General features: G+C 43.0%; 1 protein-coding gene across 3 annotated transcripts in view; it reads left to right on the top strand.

The window, feature by feature from the left end:
• Nucleotides 1-8,146, top strand: part of stk33 (serine/threonine kinase 33) — a 153,980-nt gene extending 145,834 nt beyond the window's left edge. For 2 of the 3 annotated variants that reach the window (XM_033038518.1, XM_033038517.1), the window contains exon 14: nt 7,217-8,143. In XM_033038518.1, coding sequence (XP_032894409.1) covers nt 7,217-7,432 — 216 coding nt within the window. In that variant the 3' untranslated portion in view covers nt 7,433-8,143. Of the gene's footprint in view, nt 1-7,216 lie in introns of all 3 variants that reach the window. The other variant, XM_033038516.1, reaches the window with a different exon arrangement.
• The last annotated feature ends 19,682 nt before the right edge of the window (nt 8,147-27,828 follow it).

Here is a 27,828-nt window from a genome sequence, read left to right as displayed (position 1 = left end):
AGTAATGGTGGATGGTTGTTTGTCAGGTTGGAGGCCAGTGACTAGTGGGGTGCCACAGGGATCTGTGTTGGGTCCACTGTTGTTTGTCATGTACATCAATGATCTGGATGATGGTGTGGTAAATTGGATTAGTAAGTATGCAGATGATACTAAGATAGGTGGGGTTGTGGATAATGAAGTAGATTTTCAAAGTCTACAGAGAGATTTATGCCAGTTGGAAGAGTGGATTGAAAGATGGCAGATGGAGTTTAATGCTGATAAGTGTGAGGTGCTACATCTTGGCAGGACAAATCAAAATAGGACGTACATGGTAAATGGTAGGGAATTGAAGAATGCAGATGAACAGAGGGATCTGGGAATAACTGTGCACAGTTCCCTGAAAGTGGAATCTCATGTAGATAGGGTGGTAAAGAAAGCTTTTGGTGTGCTGGCCTTTATAAATCAGAGCATTGAGTATAGAAGTTGGGATGTAATGTTAAAATTGTACAAGGCATTGGTGAGGCCAATTCTGGAGTATGGGGTACAATTTTGGTCGCCTAATTATAGGAAGGATGTCAACAAAATAGAGAGAGTACAGAGGAGATTTACTAGAATGTTGCCTGGGTTTCAGCAACTAAGTTACAGAGAAAGGTTGAACAAGTTAGGGCTTTATTCTTTGGAGCGCAGAAGGTTAAGGGGGGACTTGATAGAGATCTTTAAAATGATGAGAGGGATAGACAGAGTTGACGTGGATAAGCTTTTCCCACTGAGAGTAGGGAAGATTCAAACATGGGGACATAACTTGAGAATTAAGGGACAGAAGTTTAGGGGTAACATGAGGGGGAACTTCTTTACTCAGAGAGTGGTGGCTGTGTGGAATGAGCTTCCAGTGAAGGTGGTGGAGGCAGGTTCGTTTTTATCATTTAAAAATAAATTGGATCGTTATATGGACGGGAAAGGAATGGAGGGTTATGGTCTGAGCGCAGGTATATGGGACTAGGGGAGAATACGTGTTCGGCACGGACTAGAAGGGTCGAGATGGCCTCTTTCCGTGCTGTAATTGTTATATGGTTATATGGTTATGAAGACGCGCACCTTCAGATTCATGGACAGTTTCTTCCCAGCTGTTATCAGGCAACTGAACTATCCTATCAACAACTAGAGGGCAGTCCTGACTATCTACCTGATTGGAGACCCTTGGACTATCTTTGATCAGACTTTACTAGACTTTATTTTGCACTAAATGTTATTCACATTATTCCACATGTACAGTATCTGTACACTGGATGGAACAATTGTAATTATATCTTGTCTTTCCGTTGACTGGCTAGCACGCAACAAAAGCTTTTCACTGTAACTCGATACACGTGACAATAAACTAAACTAAACTAAGCAGAGGGTGATGGTGGAGGGTTGTTTTTTGGACTGGAGACCTCTAACTAGTTGTTAGTGTGCCTCAGAGTTCGGTGCTGGGCATATTGCTGTTTGTCATCTACATTAATGATTTGGATGAGAACGTAAATGGCATGATTAGCAAGTTTGCAGATGACAATAAAGTAGGTGGTATTGTAGATAATGAAGATGGTTGTCAATGATTGTAGCAGGATCTTGATTGGTAGGGTGGGTGGTGGGCTGATGAATGGTTGCTGGAATTTAAAACAGAAATATGCAATGTTGCATTTTGAGTAGTCTAACGTGGGCCGGACCTACACTGTGCATGGCAGAGCTCTGGGGAGTGTTGTACAGCAGAGAGATCTAGGAGTTCAGGTACATAGTTCCTTGGAAGTGGCGTCACAGGTGGAAAGGGTGGTCAAAAAGGCTTTCATCAGTCAGAGTATAGAAATTGGGAGTGTATGTTGCAGTTACAGTGCCCTCCATAATGTTTGGGACAAAGATTCATCATTTATTTATTTGCCTCTATACTCCACAATTTGAGATTTGTAATAGAAAAAAAATCACATGCGGTTAAAACGCACATTGTCACATTTTAATAAAGACCATTTTTATACATTTTGGTTTCACCATGTAGAAATTACAGCAATGTTTATATATAGTCCGTCCCCGTCGTCCCCCCCCCCCCCATTTCAGGGCACAATAGACAATGGACAATAGACAATAGGTGCGGGAGTAGGCCATTCGCCCCTTCGAGCCAGCACCGCCATTCAATGTGATCATGGCTGATCTTCCACAATCAGTACCGAGTTCCTGCCTTCTCCCCATATCCCCTGACACCACTATCTTTATGAGCCCTATCTAGATCTCTCTTGAAAGTATGCAGAGTATCCTCTGAGGCAGAGAATTCCACACTCACAACTTTCTGTGTGAAAAAATGTTTCTATATCGCTGTTCTGAATGGCTTACCCCTTATTCTTAAACTGTGGCCCCTTGTTCTGGACTCCCCCAACAACGGGAATATGTTTCCTGCCTCTAGTGTGTCCCAACCCTTAATAATCTTAAATGTTTCAATAAGATATCCTCTCATCCTTCTAAATTCCAGAGTATACAAGCCCAGCCGCTCCAATCTCTCAGCATATGACAGTCCCGCCATCCTGGAATTAGCCTCGTGAACCAACGCTGCATTCCCTCAATAGCAAGAAAGTCCTTCCTCAAATTTGGAGACCAAAACTGCACACAATACTCCAGGTGTGGTCTCACTAGGGCCCTGTAGAACTGCAGAAAGACCTCTTTACTCCTATACTCAACTCCTCTTGATATGAAGGCCAACATGCCATTCACTTTCTTCACTGGCTCCTGTACCTGCATGCTTACTTTTATTGACTGATGAACAAGGACCCCCAGATCCCGTTGTACTTCCCCTTTTCCCAACTCGACACCATTTAGATAATAATCTGCCTTCCTGTTTTTGAAACCAAAGTGGATAACCTCACATTTATCCACATTAAACTGCATCTACCATGCATGTGCCCACTCACCCAACCTGTCCAAGTCACCCTGCATTCTCATAGCATCCTCCTCACAGTTCACACTGCCACCCACCTTTGTGTCATCTGCAAATTTGCTAATGTTACTTGTAATCCCCTCATCTAAATCATTAATATATATTGAAAATAGCTGCGGTCCCAGCACTCATCCTTGCGGTACCCCACTAGTCACTGCCTGCCATTCTGACCCGTTAATCCCTATTCTTTGTTTCCTGTCTGCCACCCAATTTTCTATCCATGTCAGCACTATACCCCCTATACCATGTGCCCTAATTTTGCCCACTAATCTCCTATGTGGGACTTTATCAAATGCTTTCTGAAAGTCAAGTTACACTACATCCACTGGCTCTCCCTTGACCATTTTCCTAGTTACTTCCTCAAAACATTCCAGAAGATTATTCTAGCATGATTCCCCCTTCGTAAATCCATGCTGACTCGGACCGATCCTGTTACTGATATCCAAATGTGCCGCTATTTCATCTTTTATGATTGACTCCAGCATCTTCCCCACCACCGATGTCAGCCTAACTGGTCTATAATTCCCTGTTTTCTCTCTCCCGCCTTTCTTAAAAAGTGGGATAACAATGGCACCATAATGTTTGAGACACAGCAATGCCATGTAAATGAAAGTAGTCATGTTTAGTATTTTGTTGCATATCCTTTGCATATAATGATTACTAGAAGTCTGCGATTCATGGACATCACCAGTTGCTGGGTGTCTTTTCTGGTGATGCTCAGCCAGGCCGTATGCTTTGGATCTTGGGCAGTTCCTTCTCTCCTCCATACTTTGCTCTTAACATTACTTTGATATAAGTGGATCTTCGTCTCATCTATCCACAAAACCTTTTTAAAGAACTGTGGTTGCTTGTTTAAGTACTTCTTGGCAAACTGTAACCTGGCCATCCTATTTTTGTGGCTGACTAGTGGTTTGCATCTTGCAGTGTAGCCTCTGTATTTCTGTTCATGAAGTCTTCTGCGGACAGTGATCATTGACAAATCCACACCCACTCCTGAATGTTTCTGATCTGTTGGACAGGTATTTGGGGATTTCATTATGGACAGAATTCTTCTGTCATCAGCTGTGGAGGTCTTCCTTGGCCTGCCAGTCCCTTTGCGATTAGTAAGCTCACCAGTGCCCTCTTTCTTCTTAATGATGTTCCAAACAATTCATTTTGGTAAGCCTAATGTTTGGCTGATGTCTCTAACAGTTTTATTCTTGTTTCTCAGTCTCATAATGGCTTATTTGACTTTCATTGGCATAACTTTGGTCCTCATGTTGATAAACAGCAATAACAGTTTCCAAAGGTGATGTAAAGACTGGAGGAAAGACTAGGTGCTGAGAGATCTTTTATATCTGCATTAAGGAGGCATTTAAACACACCTGAGCAATTACAAACACCTGTGAAGCCATGTGTTCCATACATTATGGTGCCCTGAAATGGGGGAACTATGTATGAACACAGCTGTAATTTCTACATGGTGATATCAAAATGTATACCCTTTAATACAATCTGAAAATGTGCACTTTAACCACATGTGACTTTTTCTATTACAAATTTCAAATTGTGGAGTACAGAGGCAAATAAATGAATGATGGGTTTTTGTCCTAAACATTATGGAGGGCACTGTATATAAGATGTTGGTGAGACCACATTTCAAGTATTGTGTTCAGTTTGGTCACCATGTTATAGGAAATATATTGTCAAGCTGGAAAGGGTGCAGAAAAGATTTACAAGAATGTTGCCAGTTCTGGAGGACCTGAGCTGTTGGTAGAGATTAAGCAGGCTAGGACTTTATTCCTTGGAGTGCAGGAGGATGAGGGGCAGGCGATCCTCTAGAAGTGTACAAAATCATGAGAGGAATAAATCGGGCAATGCACAGAGTCCAGAATTGGGGAATCAAGAACCAGAGGACTTAGGTTTAAAGTGAGGGGGGAAAAGATTTAACAGGAGGGTTAACTTTTTTACACAAAGGGTGGTGGGTGTATGGGACAAGCTGCAGGAGGAGGATGTTAAGGCAGGAACTATCGCAACAGTTAAACATTTACAATGCATTCATAAATTATTTAGACCCCTTCATTTTTTCCACATTTTGTTACGTTACAGCCCTTTTAAAATGGATTAAATTAATGATTTTATCATCAATCTACACGCAATACCCCAGATTGAAGAAACGAAAACAGGTGTTTTGACATTTTTGCCAAGTAATTAAAAATAAATAACTGAAATATCTCATTTAGATAAGTATTCAAACCTTTTGCTATTGCACACAAAATTGACTGTAGACCTCCGAGACAGGATTGTGTCAAGACACAGATCTGGGGAAGGGTATAAACCAATTTCTGCAGCATTGCAGGTCCCGAAGAGCACAGTGGCCTCCGTCATTCCTAAATGGAAGAACTTCAGAACCATAGAGCTGGCCGCCCGGCCAAACTGAACAATCGGGGGGGGAGGGCTTGGTCAGGGAGGTGACCAAGAACCTGATGGTCACTCTGACAGAGCGTCAGAGTTCCTCGGTGGAGAGTGGAGAGCCTTCCAGAAATACAACTATATCTGCAGCATTCCACCAATCAGGTCTTTATGGTAGAGTGGCCAGACAGAAGCCACTCCTCAAGAAAAGGCACATGACACCCCGCTTGGAGTTTGAAATTACGAGCATTTAACATAAAATGTCTATTTGATGTCAGTGAATAGTTTTGCATCTGAATAAATAAAATCCAGTATGCATGTTCTTCAAGAAGAAGTTACTTGTTTGAATATTTTTAAGATGGAGTTTGATAGATTCTTGATTAGTAAGGGTGATAGGGGTTATGAGGAGACGGCAGGAGCTGGGGTTGAGAGGGAAAGATAGATTAGCTATGATTGAATGGTGGAATAGACTTGGTGAGCCAAATGGCCTAATTCTGCTCCTATAGCTTATGAATCAAGTCACCAAGAACTTGATGTTCACTTTGGATATATTCACTCAACAAGTTTGGTGTCAAGGGAAACAGTGCTAGGCTGACGCCATTGCTTCAGATATTCTTTTTAGTCTTTGGAGAATGGCATAGAGTGAGATATCCTGGAAGATGAGCTCTCATTACTTTGGTTGACACTGCTTTGAATGTAAATGACAGATACCAAAGCTAGTTTTGTTTTTAAGCTGATGCTGTTTCATTTCTGTCAGTTTGTCAACATTGGAGTGGGGGCGGGGGGGGGGAGATATTTTTTAACTTTTACCTTTTGTAAGAACTAACCATTGTAAGATAATTTGAAAAGTTAGACTGGAAACACTTGGAACCAAGCTAATTAGAAGTTAAAATAGGAATCGGGTTAAGTTATTTAAATATTTCTCAAACAGAAAGTTAAGGGATAAAAATAAAATGATGTAGGAGCTATTCTGATGTTTACAATTATAGTTGTTTTCATGCATATAAATGATATATATCATATTAGCTGTAAAAAAAAATCTGTCTTGGAAACTGCTATTTGTTAATGAAATGTTACCGAGCATGTCTAGTTTTCCTTTATGAAGCATTCTTTTAAAGTCTAAGTGTAACTGTTTTTTGAGTTAGGTGGGAATTCTTTGGTTGAAGGCGTTGGCACTTTTTTATCACGGAACAGTCATCTACGCATGGAAACAAAATGTTAAGAATTTTGGAAGGTTGCTCTTAGTAAAGGATATGCTAATTTAAATTTGTGCCACAATGCTGATTTCTGTACCAAAGAGTGGTTAAATTTAACAATTTATAAATCACTCCTGTTACTATCGACTATGTGCTCTCAGTAAAAAAAATGATGTAATGGTGGATATACCTGCAACGTAAATAATAGAAACAAAGAACTGCAGATGCTGGTTAATACACAAAAGGACACAAAGTATTGGAGTAACTCAGCAGATCAGGCAGTATCCCTGAGGAACATGGATAGGTGATGTTTCGGGTCGCGACCCATCTTCAACTTAAGATAGGTTTTATCACTGGCTGATTCCATGTTTGAATGGAAATGGATCTGTATTCAAAGTTGGTGCCTGTATCAGTTCATAATTTTACCTTGTTTTGCATGCTTGATAAATTCAGCAAAATATCCAAAATTGTTTATCAAATACTCAGAGCCTATCCTTCTAGTAAACCTATCTGAATTTAATTAAAAAATTAGAAGACCTGAGATTCTGGCTGAGGTGCTCTGCATATGTAACTTGGAAAACATAATTATTTTCAAACCATTGCTATTGACCCTGGGTGATAGTGACATTTGAATCTTCCTTTTTAAAATTATTTGATGGTCAATTTTCACTTGTACTTTGGTTAATTTCAGCCTCCTGGGAACAACAAGGCTTCTCCAAAACTAAGCATGAAACGATCACCATTGCAAGATAAACAAGCGTGGTCACCCACACATCTGAACACAGCAATAAGATCTGGTTCAATCTCTGGTAAGCCAGAGCTACGTAGATCCATAACCCCAACCAATAATGGCTCTGGATATAAACACACAATTAAGTCTATTCCCAAAACCAAAAAGAGCACATAGAATATAGAATTTTAACAGCATACCCACCTATCTTCAAAATGAGCCAAAGGCAATACTTCAAAAAGGACAATGGATTAGAGTTCAGGATGAATTTGGCTTTTCTTTGTGCCACTGACCACAATGAACGCTGATGGGCATGATGCTTTTTTTTCCAATGTCCTCAATATGTTTCACATGATTTATACAAATTGCAAAAACAAATTGAACCAAGGAAATTGTTCACATTAACTTTCTTGAGGTGTACATTGATTTCTTTAGGTAGAGTCTGGGTTAAAGAGGTGTTAATACTGTTGAAATCAGAAATAATTTATTTAAAGTATTTGTCTTTGTTTTGTTTGCACATTAGATTCACTGTCATTGCTTATTTATTTTGTGGCTGCCTGCTGAAAGTTGGAAGGAGCCAATGTTATCGGCAAGAATTAGAACATATTTTTCTGTACAGTTAATTGTCTAAGCATGAAGAAATGTATTTTTCGTCAATTATTTAAAGGACTTGCATCCACCACAAGTATTCAGCCATTTTTAATCTATAAATTGAATTGACTGCAGTGTTAATCTTAGGAGTTGCAAATTGAACAATTTGCCACTGACTTCTACAAAGGATTAAAACATGTAATATATGTTAGATAAACAACCTCTTATTTTCTCAATAATTAATGTAAAAATGTTCTTTATGTGGCTAATTGTAATGCAAATAAATGGGGTTGTAGCTGACTGTACATAGTACATTATTCTGTTTAAATGTGTTGAGTTATCCTGAGATGCTTTGTAGAATGACATCATGCACCAGGAATCCCGAGATGTATTAATTGTGCAAGTCCATCCAGATAACTGGAGAAAGATTCAGATGAATGATGAATGAATAACTATTATTTTGAAACCATATGCTGGCCTTTAAAAAGCAAATGGAAAATAGATTACGATGGCTGTGATTTTTCACCTGTTATGTGATTCCAGTTATTTTATGAGCTGGTTTAACTTTTAATACTTTTCTTTCAAAGTATTCATATTAGGAAGTTTTTTTCTCAAGGTAATACTGTGCCAGTTGTAAATTTTACATTAAATATAACATGATATTAATACTTAGCTACTATTTCATCACAACTCTGTAATAAACATGTCTGTGGTTCAGGAGTATTATAAAAATGCTAACTATAAAATAAATTGTCTTTCTATAACCTACGATCTGAGCAAATAGTGAGGAAAGTTTGTGCTGTTTGTGTGGCTGATCTGGATCTAGATCTAGTTCGGTAATTGTCTGTGAATCAGTTCATCATGCAGTGCCATGCTACTTGTTCAGATCTTCAGGGTCCAGGACATATGTGTTACTGTCAGAGTGAAGGACAAGGCAGGTGGGTGTAAGGAAGCTTGGATGCCAAGAGAAATTGAAGCTCTGGTTAAGTGTAAGAAGGAGGCATGTGGTAGGTATTGGCAGTTGGGATCAAGTGTATCCCTGGAGGAGTTTTGGGAACTGAGGAGCAAGCTAAAAAAGGAAAACAAGAGGGACAGGCAATAGCTCAGCCAGATAATATTAAAGATAATCACAAGAGATTTTAGTACATCATGGAAAAAAGGGTAACCAGAGATAGAATATGACCCTTCAGGAACTCAGTATGGAGCCACAGGAAATGGGCAAAGTCTTCAATGAGTATTTCTCCTCTGTTTTTACCATGAAGAAAGGCATGAGGGCTGGGAACTTGGGCAGTCGGTATTATGGTTGAGGAGGTGCTGAAGATCCTGACTATGTTTGCTTTCAGTGTTTTGTAGACAAACACACCCGGGTCCCTTTTAAGATACAAAAGTGAATGACATTATATTTTTTCACATTATATTCCATCTGCCACGTTCTTGCCCTCACACTTAGCTTGTCCCTATCCACTTGAAGCTACTTTATACTATCTTCCATGCCCATCATCCCACCTAGTTAAATATCTCCAAACTTGGAAATCTGACAGTTTATCTTGAGCCAAATAATTGATGGAAATCATGAGCAGCTGGGATCAAAGCACCAATCTTTGTCGTACACTATAAAGCACAGCCTGCCAATCCGAGAATGATCTATTCATCCCCATTCTTTCTGTCCAATCGAGGTGAGTAGACTGCTCCCAATTCTGTATCTAGACACAAAAAGCTGGAGTAACTCAGCGGGTCACACAGATTCCTTTTCTCCAGAGATGTTATCTGACCCACTGAGTTACTCCAGCTTTTTGTGTCTACCTTCGGTTTAAACCAGCATCTGCAGTTCCTTCCTGCACTCCCAATTCTGTGCTACCTCACAACAGCAAAGGTACTATCCTGCAGGATCTTCCAAAAATACAAATACAATGGGCTTGTCATTTACTTGTACAAGATATGCTTGCTGTTTCTTTATGCTACCTATATATACATCAATACAGCACTTTGCAGGCATTATGTGTGTCATTTGTCCATTTTATATACTTAAACCCTCCTTTTCACCTTGTATATATCCAGTTAATATACTGCAGATGTTATCAGCCCATACATTATTGCTACGACCTTATTGTTTGTGTAGGTTATTCAATCTATCAATAGTAGTAGCAAATAATAAAAATGATTTGTATATACATTAGGCCAAATGAAACCTATTTCTAGATTTAATTCTATGCTATGTTATCCAGAGAGGGTATTTATTCTTGTTGTTTGTTACATGATTATACTCTCAACACTGAGTCAAATATATAATTAAAGTCAGTAACGCTGTAATTTATATTTATGTAGAGCCAGGATGTTTAGCCACTAAGAAACTCGGAAATAGACAGGCAAAAAGGCACAATAAAATTACAAAAAAGGCACGAAAAGGCATATATTGACAAAAAAGGCATTTATTTCCTCCACCCAGATATGGCTAAAAATAATAATATAAAGGTATACTACATTAAATGACCAAAGTTGCCTGGTTGCACAAAATTACTAGCATTTTTTCAAATTATCTGGTGTTAAAATATGCCGTCTGTCAAACAGAATATGCTTCAGTTGTGAAAAACTTATTTCTACTCCAGCTGAGGTGACTGGTGCATACCCAAAAACAAGCTATAGACTCTATATTCATATCGCTATCTTGTGCATTACAACTATCTTTGAGAACTTTAGCTGTTTTGTATTTCTTCAAGATCTTTGTTAGCTAAAATCACTCTCTCATATTTTCCGTGTATGTCTTTACCTACATCGCCAGGAACTTTACGAATATCATCAGTTACTTTGTTGAAAACCTGCAAGTTATTCACGAATGTTTCGCTACATTTCTCAAGGGAAGTGATAGTTTGTGGGAAGTTTGCAAAATTGGAGAAAAAAAAACGGGAGTTTTTCTGCAAAAACGTTAAGTCACAAACAGAAGTACATTCTCGTGTTATATACTTTCTGACCAAAGTACAGCAAATGAAGATGTAAACAACTGAGCAATAGTTAAGCTGTTTGACTTCTCCAATACTTCCGATGTCAACAAATACTCTTTTGATGGTTGACCTGCCTCCAGTGTACCGATGACCACATTGGCAACATATCTCCCCACAGCATTGGTTGTCTCGTCTATTGGAATCCATATTCTGTTGCATGCAACTTCATCCCTAATTTTCTGCACAATAATGTTGAAGTTGCTGTCAAAATAATTTTTCCATAATGATGACTCACTTGAACTTGGTATATGTTCCTCTGTGTATTTCTTTAAAAACCTCTGAGAGATTTGTTTTCAAATTTCCACAGTGGAATTCCAGCATCAATGAATGCCTTGCACAAATCACTCGGAAACTCAGATTTGCGACTGGAGCCAGCAGTAAATGTAGTGAGACAAGCTTGGGTATTTTGCTTGGGTAGTCTACACCCCAGCGATATCAACATTGACTTCTCCAATTTTAGATAGCCGTTGTCTTCTCCCTCCTCCCCTTCCCACTTCCCAGCTCTCCTTCTAGCCCTACTGTCTCCGCCTCTTCCTTTCTTCCCCCCTCCCCCCCCCCACATCAGTCTGAAGAAGGGTCTCAACTGGAAACGTCGCCTATTCCTTCTCTCCATTGATGCTGCCTCACCCGCTGAGTTTCTCCAGCATTTTTTATCTACCTTCAATTTTTCCAGCAGTTCTGCAGTTCTTTCTTAAATAGATTTTGGAGAAAACTGAACCAGCATGAACGACCGACGGTGGCGCCCCGGGTTTCGCCCCGATGGAGGAAATTTTCTTGTAAGTAATACTATGTTAACACGTTAATAATAACATTAATATTAATGTGTTAACATAGGAAATGCCATTGTAATCATTGTACAACTAGAGAAAATAGCACAACCTTTTTGCAAAATGGCAAAAAAAAAGGCTGATTTAGGCACTCGATCGTGAAAAAGGCATTATCCTGGTGAAATCATCAAAATAGGCATGAAAAGGCACATGGCATTCATGGCAAAATGCTGGCTCTATTTATAAGCCATTCTACATGAAGCAAATAAACATGAAATTGATGGTGATGATAAGAGCATGAGACAAGTGCAGAATTAAGACCTTCAACCCATCGTCTGCTCCGCCATTCAATCGTGGCTGATTATTTTTCCCTCTCAACCCCATTCTCTTGCATTCTCTCCGTAACCTTTGAAACCTTTAATAATCAAGAACATCTCAATACCCGCCTTATGCATTACACAGATTTACCACTGTCTGGCTAAAGAAATTCCTCCTCATCTCCATTTTGAAGGTACATTCTTTTATTCTGATCCGTGCCCTCTGGTTCTAGACTCTCCCATTACTGGAAACATCCTTTCCATGTCCACTCTATTTCGGCCTTTAAACCAGTAGAATTCAGTGAGATCCCCCTCATCCTTCGAAACTCCAGCAAGTACAAGCCCAGAGCCATCAAACACTCCTCATACATGAACCCAATCATCCCCAGGATCATTCTCGTAAACTTCCTCTGGACCTTCTCCAAAGCCAACACATTGTTCCTTAGATATGGGGCCCAAAACTGAATACCTAATATTCCAAATGTGGCCTCATCAGCATCTGATAACGCCTCAGTAGTTCATCCTTGCTTTTATATTCTAGTCTTCCAACCCACCTTCAGACCTTTCAGCTTCCCAAGCACCTTCTCCTTAGTAATAGGAACTACACTCACTTCTAGCTTGACTGTTGGATTTCTAGCACTTTGCTGGTGTCTCCCACTGCAAATACCGATGCAAAGAAATTATTCAGTTTATCCGCCATTTCCTTAATCCCTGTTACTACTATTTCTCCAGTGTCATTTTCCAGTGGTGCAATGTCCACTCTTGCCTCCCTTTTACTTTTTTAACATCTGTAAAAACATTTGGTATCCTCTTTTATATTGTTACCTAGCTTACTTGTATATTTAATCTTTTTTTCCCTTATTGCTTTTTTATTTGCCTTCTATTAGTTTTTAAAACTTTTCCAATCCGCCAGCTTCCCATTAATCTGTGCCGTGTTAACTGCCTTCTCTTTTGCTTTTATGCTATCTTTGACTTCCTCTATCAGCCACGATGGCCTCGTTCTCCCCTTGGTCTGGTTCTTCCTCTTCAGGTTGAATATATCCTGCGTCTTCCGAATTATTCTCATAAACCCCTGCTATTTCTGTTCCATCTTCATACTTCTTATGTCCCCTTCGTGTAGTTTGAGAGTGAGATGCTGAAAATGGCGTGCCAGTATTTCTGTTGATTAAAGGTAACGTTACTGAGGGAGGAACTTTAGTCAGCTCCTCCCTCAGTAACATTACCTTTAATCAAAAGTAATACTGGCACGTCCGATTTCAGCTTCTCCCTCTCAAACTCCAGGTTGAATGCTATCATATTATGATCAATGCCTCTAAGGAATCCCTTCAATTTAAGTTCCCTAATCAACTCTGGTTCATTGCACACCAAATCTAGAATTGCCTTTTCCCCAGTGGGGTTGACCACAAGCTGCTCTAAGAAGCCATCCCATAGGCATTGTACAAATTCCTTCTCTTGGGATCCATTACCAACCTGATTTTCCCAATCTACTCACATATATAAATCCCCCATGACCACTGTTCTCGGTGAACTTCTGACATCCAAATTTAACCAAACTATAAAAATATGATTATTACTACTTTATTCAGTGGTATGAGAAATGTGAGCTGTAATGGAGGAACTGAGTGAAATCCAGGTTAGCCGGGAAGTGGTGTTAGGTAAATTGAATGGATTAAAGGCCAATAAATCCCCAGGGCCAGATAGGCTGCATCCCAGAGTACATAAGGAAGTAGCCCCAGAAATAGTGGATGCATTAATGATAATTTTTCAAAGCTCTTTAGATTCTGGAGTAGTTCCTGAGGATTGGAGGGTAGCTAATGTAACCCCACTTTTTAAAAAGGGAGGGAGAGAGAAAACGGGGAATTACAGACCAGTTAGTCTAACATCGGTAGTGGGGAAACTGCTTCTTCTTTTCGTGTCTTTGAAGCTGGTTGGTTATATGACAGTTTCCCATTCCTTTACACAGTCCTTTGTGTTTTTTATTGAACACTGCAAGATCCTCTGGGCTGCACTGGTTGGGTAGTAGGGGGCAGACAAGGCAGTGCTGCATTGTATGGTCCTCTTCTCCACATTCACAGGTGGTTTGGCCAGTTTCATAGCCCCATCTGGCCATGGCAGCTTTTGATCGCCCTGTTCCTGTTCTCAGCTGGTTGAGCATCTTCCACTGGACCCATGGTGCTTCTGAGCCCGGCGGGAGGGCTTCAGAAGGAGTGATACCCATGACAGTAGGAGGGGGGTCGGCCTCAAGCCTTTTTGTCCATAGTTGGAGTCTGGTTTCTTCCCGTGATGCTATTAGGGGCTGGACATGGCTGAGATAGCTTCTCCTGGACTTCAGCCGTTGGGCCGGGGGTACACGTCCGTAGAGGAGGTGGCGTTCATCACTGGTGGCCTTGGTCATCTCCACTCGGCTGGCGACTTCCCGTCTCACATCAGCAGGGGCAATGCCAGCGAGGAGGTGCAGGTTGTTTATGTTGGTGGGCTTCAAACAGCCAGTGATTGAGCGGCAGGTGTTATTCAACGCTGGGTCTAGTTTCTTGGCATGGGATGATCTCTCCCAAACAGGGGAAACTGCTAGAATCAGTTATTAAAGATGGGATAGCAGCACATTTGGAAAGTGGTGAAATCATTGGACAAAGTCAGCATGGATTTATGAAAGGTAAATCATGTCTGACGAATCTTATAGAATTTTTCGAGGATGTAACTAGTAGAGTGGATAAGGGAGAACCAGTGGATGTGTTATATCTGGACTTTCAGAAGGCTTTCGACAAGGCCCCACATAAGAGATTAGTATACAAACTTAAAGCACACGGTATTGGGGGTTCAGTATTGATGTGGATAGAGAACTGGCTGGCAGACAGGAAGCAAAGAGTAGGAATAAACGGGTCCTTTTCAGAATGGCAGGCAGTGACTAGTGGGGTAACGCAAGGCTCAGTGCTGGGACCCCAGCTATTTACAATATATACTAGACCAAGTGCAGACCCGTTGGGTCTGTTCCCCCAATGTGCGGTTGTGGGGGGGGGGGGGAGGCGGCATGCAACGTCACACACTAACTATCCCCCGCCCCCCTCCCGCACTTATGCTAATTACCCCCCTTGATATTATATTAATATTATTAATTTGCTCCTTTTACCCCATAACCACCCTATCTACTGACGCATAGCCCCCAACTTGCAGTCACATCTAGAGAGGGCAGGGGGGGGGGGGGGGTAGAGAGTGAGGGCAGAGAGAGAAGGGGCAGAGACAGACACAGAGAGAGGGGCAAGAGGGATAGGGGGTGGAGAGGATGATCAGAGGGAGGGTGGGTGAGGGGGGAAAGGTGGGGAGGAGAGAGAGGGTGAGAGAGAGGGGGTGCTGAGAGGGGGGTGAGGTGGGGAGCAGGGAGGGAGGGACGAGGGTAGGGGGTGTGGAGGGGAGGGGGGGGAGGAGAGGTGGGGGAGAGGGTGTGCTGAGGGGGGTGAGATGAGGGGAGGGGAAGAGGTGGGGAGCAGGGAGGGGGAGGGAGGGAAGGGGTAGGGGTGTGTGGAGGAGAGGGGGTTTAGGGGAGGGGAGAGAGGAGAGGAGAGGGGGGGAGAGGAGAGAGGGGGGAGAGGAGAGGGGGGAGAGAGGAGAGGGGGGGGGAGGAGGGGGGGGGGAGAGGAGAGGGGGGGAGAGGAGGGGGGGAGAGGAGAGGGGGGAGAGAGGAGAGGGGGGGGGAGGGGGGAGGGCGGGAGAGAGGAGAGGGGGGGGGGGAGAGGAGAGGGGAGAGAGAGAGAGAGTGCCTTTTTAATTCAACCCAAACAACCATTTGCAGGCAGTGCTTTTTTACTTCAAACTAACTATATTTTCATTTTCAAACCAAATTAAGGGTACTCACAGTGCTGTAGACATTTGTTCAGTGTCATTCAGAGCTCAGAGTGACAGAGACTAATTGACAGATCTCCAGCTTGCAGAGACTAATTGAGGCACACCACTTCCTGGTTTTATAGTCCCTTCCCCTGCCTCCAGCGGGGGCAGCAGAGAGAATGGGGAATTTTGTAAAAACATTAATATCTCTGACAGGAAAAATCATCGGCACACATACGGCAGAGGGGGGCTCTGAGCAAGGTGGCCAAAAATGACGGCCGTAGGTGGCGGCGTTCTCTCGGAAATCGCAGCACAGATGGCCAAAACCGGTCAAGAACAGACTTTTAGTAATATATAAGAAAGATTAATGATTTGGACGAGGGAATTAAATGCAACATCTCCAAGTTTGCGGATGACACGAAGCTGGGGGGCAGTGTTAGCTGTGAGGAGGATGCTAGGAGGCTGCAAGGTGACTTGGATAGGCTGGGTAAGTGGGCAAATGCATGGCAGATGCAGTATAATGTGGATAAATGTGAGGTTATCCACTTTGGCGGCAAAAACAGGAAAGTAGACTGTTATCTGAACGGTGGCTGATTAGGAAAAGGGGAGATGCAACGAGACCTGGGTGTCATGGTACACCAGTCATTAAAAGTAGGCATGCAGGTGCAGCAGGCAGTGAAGAAAGCGAATGGTATGTTAGCATTCATAGCAAAAGGATTTGAGTATAGGAGCAGGGAGGTTCTACTGCAGTTGTACAGGGTCTTGGTGAGACCACACCTGGAGTATTGCGTACAGTTTTGGTCTCCTAATCTGAGGAAAGACATTCTTGCCATAGAGGGAGTACAGAGAAGGTTCACCAGACTGATTCCTGGGATGTCAGGACTTTCATATGAAGAAAGACTGGATAGACTCGGCTTGTACTCGCTAGAATTTAGAAGATTGAGGGGGGATCTTATAGAAACTTACAAAATTCTTAAGGGGTTGGTCAGGCTAGATGCAGGAAGATTGTTCCCAATGTTGGGGAAGTCCAGAACAAGGGGTCACAGTTTAAGGATAAGGGGGAAATCTTTTAGGACCGAGATGAGGAAAAAAAATTTCACACAGAGAGTGGTGAATCTCTGGAATTTTACTTCGGAGTCACGTGAGTGACTACGTGAAGAACCCCGCCAGGACGCATGCGTGTCATATCGCTACACGCATTGCAACAAGTCACAGCAAGGGGGAACGGCGTTCCCCTAGCGGCAAAATTTGAAAACCAGGAACAGCAGGTAAGGAGACTCTGCGTTCCAGAATTTGAAAGTCGGAAACAGCAGGTTAGAAGACTCTGCGTTCCTTCCACTCACCTTTTAGGTGGAAACATGGACCGGATCCATGAAGGATGCGGGAAAGCTGGCGGGGGAGAACTGCGGAGTCGCGGGCAACCGGCAGCAGCAGCCAAAGGCACGCTAATCTCCCGTAATGGGAACAGCTGTGCCCGACTTTCGCTCCCGACTCACTCCCGCACCGGACCGGGCGGGAGAGGGAGCAAAACTAATGTTTCCCCGCGCCGGGTCTTTACAGGAGGGGAAGCTGGACAAAGGAGTGTCCACAAGTGAAGCTGGCTGGGGAAGACCGCCGAGTCGCAGGCAGCCGGCAGCAGCAGCCAAAGGCACGTTAATCTCCCGTAATGGGAAGAGCTGTGCCGACTTTTGGTCCCGCGACGGCCAGAACACCACGGCCGGGCGGGAGACTATTCAAATGGGGCCGTTGACTTTTGACAAGTCAATAACGGCATGCAGACGGGGTGGAACGACGTTCACCCGTAGCAACAATTTTAACCTGGACCTGCAGGTAAGAGCTGCGGTCTTTTTTGTATTTACCATGCTGATTGCAGGTGCAGAAAACAACGGGCTGCGACAAAGCTGGTGGGCTAGATGGGATCAGCTGTGCCAGATGTCCTCCACACCGGCCATATCCACTCCACGGAAGGACAGTAAGGACAAAGCTGGAGAAGGAGGACCGTGGAGCAGCGGGCAGCCAGCAGCAGCCAGCGGCACTTGGATCACCCGTAGTGGGATCAGCTGTGCCCGATGTCGCCTCCGCACCGGCCAGATCCACGCGGCCGGGCGGAAAGGCTAGACACAAAACAAACAAGGTCGTGGACTCAGAGGAGCGCTGGAACCGGAAGAAGCGGTGTATGGAGCTTTGCTCCAACGTGACAGACTCCGGGAGATGGAGTCGGGTCACTGTGGGCCCTATGATAAACCCACAGCAGTACCTCTTGAAGGGCTGCACAGTGCTTCTACCTCATCAGAGGGGAGCACTGCGGGTCAGTTCTGGGCTGACCTGGAAGAGGGGTCCGCAGCAGAAAAGACAAGTGTGCAGGGGGTACAGGAACAAGAGAACCTACTAGAACCCACTACGGCCAACGACAGCACCCCCACGCACCCACCAGCAGAACTGGTGAAAGCTCGAAGGACCGGTACCCAAAACATGAGTCTTTTTAGGCCATGGCCCAGACCGGCCTTCTTTGAAGATGCGGGGAACTCCAACGCCAACCAAACCGAAAATCCAGACCCCAGCGCTACAACAGCAGCGAAGAACCTACAAAAAGTAAACCTGCCACTGGTAACTATGGAGGTAGGTGGGTCTGGTTCCCTACAATATACAGTGGGCATGGAGATTGGGTGGAGATTACACTCTTTTCTGAAGGCATGGAGCATGATAACAACCGATACTTACATCTTAAGCAGTATCCAGGGATATACAACAGAGTTTATACACAAATACAGCCCTCCAGTTCAACATATACTGAACTGAATGTTCGTGCCTTCTGATAAAGGAAAATCAAAAGCGCAAGCTGAACTGAAGCGGCTTCACATAAAAGGTGTAATTGAGAAAACTCAACACGAACCATTAGAATTCGTGTCCAATATATTTATCAAAAACAAAAAAGATGATGGTCATCGCATCATCATAGATCTGACAAAATAGATACCTTTGTTACTGCTTAACAATTAATTTCCAAAGGTTACTTCAATGGCCAGCATCGATTTAAAAGATGCTTACTATTCAGTGCCTATACGAGGTGACCACAGATGTTACTTACAATTCAACTGGATGGTACAACTCTGACAGTATAAAGCACTGCCAAATGGGTTATCATCAGCCCAGGCTGTTCACAAAAAATTTGAAACCAGCCCTAGCGTTTATAGGGAAACGTACACACATGGTCATGGCATATTTAGATGACATACTCATTATGGGCAAAACTTTGGAATTGGCCAAACAACCTGTAACAGCCACAAAAAAGTTATTTGGAAAACTGGGATTCATTTTTCATCCAGTTAAATCTAAACTAACGCCTTCCACTACTATGGACTACCTGGGGTTTCACCATTGACTCAGTTCACATGTCGGTGACTCTGCCTAAGGGAAAGGCTAGAGATTTAATAGAGGCTTGCAATAACCTCACTGACATCAGCAAACCATACATCAGATTGGTAGCTAAAGTAATTGGCATAATGATGGCTGCCTTTCCAGCCACTCAATTTGGACCTCTACAATACCAAAACATACAGAGAGTAAAATACAAGCACTCTAAATTATGCAGGTCACTTTGACAGATCTGTGAAACTACCAATCAAGCTAAAATGGAACTAAAATGGTGGATAGATAACATCTGGCCTTGTTCCAATCCAATCATTGTCAGTAACCCTTCCATGGTACTACAAACTGATGCCAGTGCACTTGGGTGCGGAGCCACCAATACCATACCACCGTGGTAGCATACATTAACCACAGGGTGGAAACAAATCGACATCATGTGACAATCTGGCTATACAAATTGGCAATGGTGTATCCAGAGAGATATTTGGATATCAGCCACTTACCTACCAGGAAGACTAAATTCAGTGGCAGACACCAGGTCACGCAAATTTAATGAAAACACCAAATGGATGTTGAATAAAATAATACTGCTGATATCACAGCAAAATATGGAACACCAGATATCGATTTATTCACATCCAGACTTAACCACCAGTTATCAAATTATGTTACATGGGAACCAGACCCTGGGGCAGCGGCGACAGATGCATTTTCGCTGCATTGGGGGGGGGGGGGGGGGGGGGGGAATTGTTTATTACGCATTCCCTCCTTTCCTGCCTCATCAGTCGGGTATTAAGGAAATACAACAATACTCTGCATCTGGTATTGGTAGTACCCGATTGGCCTACACAACCATGGTTCCCAGTGGTATCAAACATGGTATCAAAGACATGATCATCCCGTCTGTTCTGGAATATCTGGCAGGCCTCCACTATGATGAGGGGCTCAGTTACAGTGCCATCAACTGCGCCAGAAGTGCCCTATCGACTTACCTATGGCAGGGGACGGACCATTACACTGTTGGGACTCACCCACTGGTACAAAACCTATGAGGGGAACCAGATACTCCCAAATATGGGATGTGAGAATAATCCTGAAGATGCTCAGGAATTGGTCTCCAGCAACAGTTCTGTCCCTACACAGACTGACATTAAACCAGTCATGCTAATGGTATTGGTCACGGCACAGAGGATACAGTCACTGCAAAAACTAGACTGGACAACATGACTTCCTCAACAGAAAATATTACGTTTCATATTTATGAGATAGTAAGCAGAACAGAAAAGGGATCAGCAGGCCTCAATATACAATTAGGTCATACCCAACAGATGACCGTCTGTGTATAATAAGACATCTGTCGTTATACATGGAGAAAAAGAATATCCTAAGAGGCAATGAAAAGGCACATTTTGGTCAGCCACTAGCAACCACACCAAGAGTGACGGTCCAGACCATCTCAAGATGGCTGAAACAGGTGCTAACACAGGCTGGGGTGGATACTAATTTTAAAAAATCTCTTTCCACCAGGGCTGCAGCTACATTGGCAGTGATACAGTTGGATGTACCAATGGACCAAATCCTCAAGGCAGCAGGATGGTCTGGAGGGGAAAACATTCCAATTATTTTATAATAAACCAGTAATGAAACCTGGAACGTTTGCAGAAACAATTTAAGTTCTATAAATTAATTTAAACCCATAAAAAGGGGTTATAAATTTGTGTTAAAAATGTTTATGATTTCAATGTCGAATTCATGTCCAAATTATGTTAACACAATTCTCCCACAGTCAAGGCAGACGTGATGCATGGACTCGTTTCCACGGCATGAAATCACAGAGCTTTAAAATCTTCACGTAGTCACTCACGTGACTCCGAAGTAAAATAGTAAGATTAAACGAGAACTTACCAGTTTGAAGTTTGATCTGTATTTTATGAGGAGTTACGATGAGGGATTACGTGCCCTCCGCTCCCACCCTGATCATATACTTAACTGGTATCTCTTCTCTAATCTTACTATGTTTAGTCATTACAGTTATCTGTGATTTCACACCGCTGCTTTGAAGAATGCCACGCATGCGTCCTGGCGGGCTTCTTCACGTAATCCATCATCGTATCTCCTCATAAAATACAGATCAAACTTCAAACTGGTAAGTTCTCGTTTAATCTTACTATTCTCTGCCACAGAAGGTAGTTGAGGCCAGTTCATTGGCTATATTTAAGAGGGAGTTAGATGTGGCTAAAGGGATCAGGGGGTATGGAGAGAAGGCAGGTACAGGATACTGAGTTGGATGATCAGCCATGATCATATTGAATGGCGGTGGAGGCTCGAAGGGCCGAATGGCCTACTCCTGTACCTATTTTCTATGTTTCTATGTAATATGAGCTCTTCAAAGTATGTCATACAAACAAAGGACACAAGGTGCTGGAGTAACTCAGCTGGTCAGGCAGCATCTCCGGACAGGTGTTGAGTCAAGACCCTTTTTCAGACCTTGTCCTGTTAGGATTACTTGAAAGCCACAGGTGAATCGGTTATTATTCTCTACTTCCTGGTGAGGAGATTGGGGATTGATTTTCATGGTTGGTGCCAAGGTCGTGTTGAACCTGTAGTCCAGCACAAGTGGGCAGCAGCTGCTTGTCCAGGGTGGGAGGCAAATTATTTTGGCTGTTTATGCTGAGCGTCTAGTCCTGATACAAGGCGAAGTTTGGAGTACCATCCCCTTTGTCTGTTCCCCATTCTCTCTCTACCTTCCCAACCATCAAACAGCAATTCCTGCAAATCAAACAAATTCCTGCAACTTGCATTGGGAGGATAGTATAATACATCGGAGTCCATAGCAACAGAACTGGAACTTTAGGCACAGCTTAATCTTAGAGAAATAAGATATCATAAACTTTATACTGTAATTTGGGCAAAGTTAGCAGTGAGCATAAATACAAACAACATTAACCATCAATGAGGAATCATCAGGGCCAACATTCTTCCCCATTAAGCAGCCAACGCCACACCTTGTGCCTCCCCTCACTTTTTTTTAGTCAACTTTGCTCTCGACAGTTTGTGTGGGCTACTGGATTTCCACATTTCCTTGTGATTTAAGACTTGGTTCACCTTGATGCTGTTTTACTGTATGCTGAATAACTCCAGGGTTAGGGCAGGCCACTTCTTTCCTGCTGTCCTGCAACTTAATTGTGCCTTTTGAAGGTTCTTTCATAGAACCTACCGCACAAGCTTGCTTAGATACTGCCAGGTTGGGAAGAGGTTTAAAGAAGAGTACCTATAAAGCCAAGCTAGCACTGAGGCAGAGGGACAGGGACAGAGAGATGGGGCAAAGAGAGACGGGGATAGAGAGAGGCGGGCAGAGAGAGAAGGACAAAAAATGGGCTCAAAGGAGAACTGGATGTTGGGTGGAGAAAAAGGGAATGTATGGTAACAACACAAAATTCAGATGAATTTTCAAAAGTCTATAAGAGATGGGCATGCAATGCAGTTTTGTGAACTGTTGTCACTTTGTACTAGAATTTAACAATAATTGGCTTCACAGTTTCAAGGTCTTCACGGGGAGTGGTTCTTGGTTGTGTTATACCTGCCCAGATAGTTCGGAGAAGAGACAGGGCTGGTGGAATGGGGTGGGAACGATCAATGCAGTAAAAGACATAAAGGCTTTGTGATCATTTGTATAAAGCCTGGTGGAAATTTAAAAACTGTTAGGATTGCTTTAATTGAAGAAAACATTGTTGAAGCATTTTCATGAACAGCTTAATTCCTGCACACAATTCCTCTACATTGACTCAACATTTAAAACGACACCAGCATAATGGGCAGGATATCAAATAATGACGAGACGGAGCACAGGAAGGAGATTGAGCACCTCATAACCTACTGTCAAAACAGCAACCTATCTCTCAACATCAGCAAGACCAAGGAGATAGCCATTGACTTCAGGAAGCGAAGTCCTACCCGTCAGTATACAATGACGGTTCTGAAGTAGAGATGGTTGAAAGCTTCAAGTTCCTGGGAGTAAATATCAGCAATAGTTCGCCCTGGAGTAGTTGCATCAAAGTAATGGCCAAGAAAGCACACCAACGCCTATACTTCTTTGGAAGGCTTTGGAAGTTCGCAAGTCCCCAACAACGCTCACCAACTTCTCCAGATGCGCTGTAGAAAGCATTTTATCAGGTTGCATCACAGCATGGTTTGGGCATATCTCCATCCAAGACCGCAAAAAAATTGCAGAGAATTGTGGATGCATTACAGACCATCACACAGACCAACCTCCCTTCCATTGACTCCATTTATACCTCATGCTGCCTTGGCAAGGCCAGCGGCATAATCAAGGATGAGTCTCACCCCGTCACTCCCTCTTCTCCCCTCTTCCATCAGGCAAGAGGTACAGAAGTGTGAAAACGCACACCTCCAGATTCAGGGGCAGTATCTTTCCAGTTGTTATCAGGCAACTGTACCATCCAATCACCAACTAGAGAGCAGTCCTGAGCTACTATCTGCCTCACTGGACTACCTTTAATTGGGCTTTACTGGTTTTTATCTTGCACTAAATGTTATTCTGTTTACCCTGTATCTGACACTTGGATTGTATGGACAGCTTGATTGTAATGACGTATAGCCTTTCCACTGACTGCATAGCACGCAACAGAAAGCTTTTCACTGTACCTCGGTACACATGACAATAAACTAAATTAAACTAAAAGTATTGTATTCTGGTCTTGAAAATAGTCTGTGGCTCAGCCACACAGCCGCCCTGCCAAATAATTCCACCATATTTGAGGTTTTATTTGTTAATTTATCCATGCTAAATGTATCCTGTTAATGTGCTTTCAAATCTTATGGACCACCTTAATATTTGCAACATGAGGTATTTGGAAATCTAATGCAACGTGAAAGGAGTTTCATTTGTTGGGGATAGACACAAAGTGCTGGAGTAACTCAAAGTGTCAGGCAGCAGCTCTGGAGAACATGGATAGGTGATGTTTTGGGTCTGGACCCTTATTCAGACTGCTCAGATTGTCTATCTTTGGTATTAACCAGCATCTGCAGTTCTTTGTTTCTTCATTTCCAGAGGCCTATGTTCCCGTGTGGGGTCACCTCAGGTTGGTCACAAGTACTACAAGGGACGCATCGATCATGCGAGTCTCAGCTTATCCTGACGGCAAATTACCTGGCCAAGCACCTTGATAGCAATATCATCACGGATTTAGTAGTGCTAGACTTTTCTAAAGCATTTGATGTCATCCCACACCAGAGACTGCTTCAGAACTTGACTTCTACAGTGTTTGTTCCAACACAAAACGATCTCGATACTATGGTTGAGCGGTCACAAGAATGGGGCATGCAGTTCAATCCTTCCAAATGTCAAACCATGCGTGTCACCAGGAAAAGGAAACCAGGCGAAACATGATACAATATCCTTGGTACCACCCTTGAAGAATCCAAACAGACCAAGTATCTTGGCATCAAATTGCAAAACGATCTGCGTTGGAATGGTCAGACTCATCATGCAACGGTGAAAGCAACAGGTGTCCTAAATTTTCTGAGACACAACTTTCATCATTGTTCAACTTCTATCAAGGAGAAGTTATACTTCACCCTCGTTAGATCACATTTGTATTACGCAGTTGCAGCATGGGATCCATACACAAATAGAAACATTTCTTCCATTGAACGTGTCCAAAGACAGGCAGCTCGATTTGTTACAAATACCTATGAGAGAGAAGTGAGTGTTACCAAACTTCTGAATTCACTGGGGTGGACCCCTCTCCAAAACAGACGTAAAGCTCATCGTTTGACCTGTTTTTACAAAATGTTAAATGGTCAGCTCGACATAGATTACCAAACCTACACTAAACCCAAACCTATTAGGAGGAGACGAGGGCTTTCGATCCAATTTGAGATACCAGCTACCAAGACAGATGTGTACAGCAATTCATTCTTCCCTCGCACAATTAAAGCATGGAATAGTCTTCACAAATAGTCTTCACCCTTCCACAGTTACTCAACCAGACGCAACTAAATTTAAGGAAGCTCTTCTTCTCCAAGAATCCTTTTTTGCTTAAGTCCACCCTCCGCCACCTGCAGTTTGAATTCAATTTGGAATATTTTGGAGGACCAAGAACCAAAAGGAAGGTGACTGAACTTTATTGCCTTCCATCACAGTGAGGAATGTGGATTCCACTGTGGTGGATGTTTATGTTAAGCTTTATTTTATGTGCTGTGTGAATTTTGCGTTTTACTTAGTATGGTTGTATGGTAACACAAATTTCACTGTACCTTAATTGGTACGTGACAATTAAATTGAATCTTGAATCTTGCAGTAAAATATAACCAAAGGTGCATGTTAAGTATAACAGTCAGTAATTTTGAAAACAGCAACATTAAACGGGATACGTTAAATACGTTTTAATGTTAAATGTTGACACAATTAATTGCAATAAGCAAAATTAGCTGAAAAGTACCAAACCAATATATTTTTTGTCGTGCAAAATATCTTTGTAGTTCTCAAAGGCTTTTTATCCATGCTGTCAAAAATTATATAATGATTCTCTAATTAAATAAATCTATAGCACTGGCTAGCTGTTGTAACCTGTGGTAAATAAAGCTTTGAGTAGATATAATTGAATCTTATGAAGATTATATTAAATTATATCAGATATTGCATATTAAGGTAATAAATGATCTACATTGAACGTATTATGTTAGCCTTCAAAATGCAACACTGTCACATTGACTAAATGCTTTTGAAACTCAGTGAGTAGTCAGTGCCCGGAGTAAAAGGCACTTGAAACAATGGATGACATTTTCAAAGCGCTCTCCATCCGTCGTTTCCTGACATTTCCCATTTTTCTGATGGCTTCTATGATTGGGATATTTGCAATTGTAATAAAGAACCTCATTTAAATATGACTGTAATTAGGGTTAACCCAGGAGAATAAGTGTTCTTTTAAAAGCTTGCGTTTAAAGTGAAAAGTTGTCAGAAATGATCAAATCGGATATTAATGTATGGTGATCTGAAAATGCTGTCATCTGCATTTGAATGTGTAAGGAACATAATTTAATTCATTCTGGATTTAAAGAAGCTTCATCTTGTCTGTTACCTTCGTATAACCAAGACATACATATTCAACCAAGTTCTGCCATGGATGCAGTCAGCTCTCAAGAGATGTCTACTTGGGAATTAGCTTACGCAAAATGTGTCTTGCCAGATTTTGATTTGATTTAGTTTGTTGGATAATTGGAACATTTAACAATTCTAATCATCATTGCTCAGGATAACACAGGATTGGGTACTGATAAAATCCATGCCCCGGGACCAGAACCGGGGTACCGTCACGCACATGGAGAAACATCACGCACATGGAGAACCGTCACGCACACGGAGAAACATCACGCACATGGAGAACCGTCACGCACATGGAGAAACATCACGCACATGGAGAACCGTCACGCACATGGAGAACCGTCACGCACACGGAGAAACATCACGCACACGGAGAAACATCACGCACACGGAGAAACATCACGCACACGGAGAAACATCACGCACATGAAGAAACATCACGCACACGGAGAACCGTCACGCACATGGAGAACCGTCACGCACACGGAGAAACATCACGCACACGGAGAAACATCACGCACACGGAGAACCGTCACGCACATGGAGAACCGTCACGCACACGGAGAAACATCACGCACACGGAGAAACATCAGGCACACGGAGAACCGTCACGCACATGGAGAACTGTCACACACACGGAGAAACATCATGCACACGGAGAACCGTCACACACACGGAACAACATCACGCACACGGAGAACCGTCACGCACACGGAGAAACATCACGCACACGGAGAACCGTCACGCACACGGAGAAACATCACGCACACGGAGAATCATCATGCACACGGAGAGCCGCCAGTGAAACGGAGAACGCCACTGGCATGGCGCGGCCATTGACTTCCTGAGTCTTTGGAGGAGGAGGTTGATGGGCATGGTTCTATGTGAGCCGGACATGGAGGTGGTCCTCTCGGCCTACGCCGATGACGTACTGCACATGGTTACCAATCCCGTCAACTTGCAGAGGATGCGCGAATGCCAACGGGATTTCTCAGCTGCCTCCTCTTCCAAGATCAACAGGGTTCCGGTTCCGGTCTCTTTTTTTTTTTTTTTTTTTTTAATTTATTCAATTATTAAAAATAATATTACACTACAATAAAACAAGCCAGAACCCACCACCATAATACAATACAAACATGTATCCATAATAAACTACTATACAACTATGATACAATCCTTTTTGAGGATACATTCAACACCCTGCGGAGCCCAGCGGTCCCGGAACTCCCTCAGGGTGCCCGCAGACAGGGCGTTTTCCCTTTCTAATCCCCCCCGGGCACGGACGTAACCCCGGAAAAGGGGCAGGCAGCTGGCTCGGGTAGAGCCCTCCACCGTCTGGCGCCGTGACTCGCGGATGGCCAGCTTGGCCAGGCCCAGGAGCAACCCAACCAGGACATCTTCAGCCCTACCCTCTCCCCTACGCACAGGGTGTCCAAAGATGAGGATGGTGGGTGAAAAATGCAGCCAGAAGGCAAGGAGCAGTCCCTTTAGATATTCAAACAGTGGCTGCAGCCTCACACACTCCATGTACACGGTAGGCGGTAGGCGGCGCGACTCTCGTCTGCAGCGGCCTCTGCAGTCCGTC

The sequence above is a fragment of the Amblyraja radiata genome, chromosome 20, assembly GCF_010909765.2.
Source record: "Amblyraja radiata isolate CabotCenter1 chromosome 20, sAmbRad1.1.pri, whole genome shotgun sequence".
NCBI lineage: Eukaryota > Metazoa > Chordata > Chondrichthyes > Rajiformes > Rajidae > Amblyraja > Amblyraja radiata.
The sequence above is the reverse complement of the archived record's forward strand: the minus strand, read 5'-3'. Positions and strand labels throughout refer to the sequence as shown.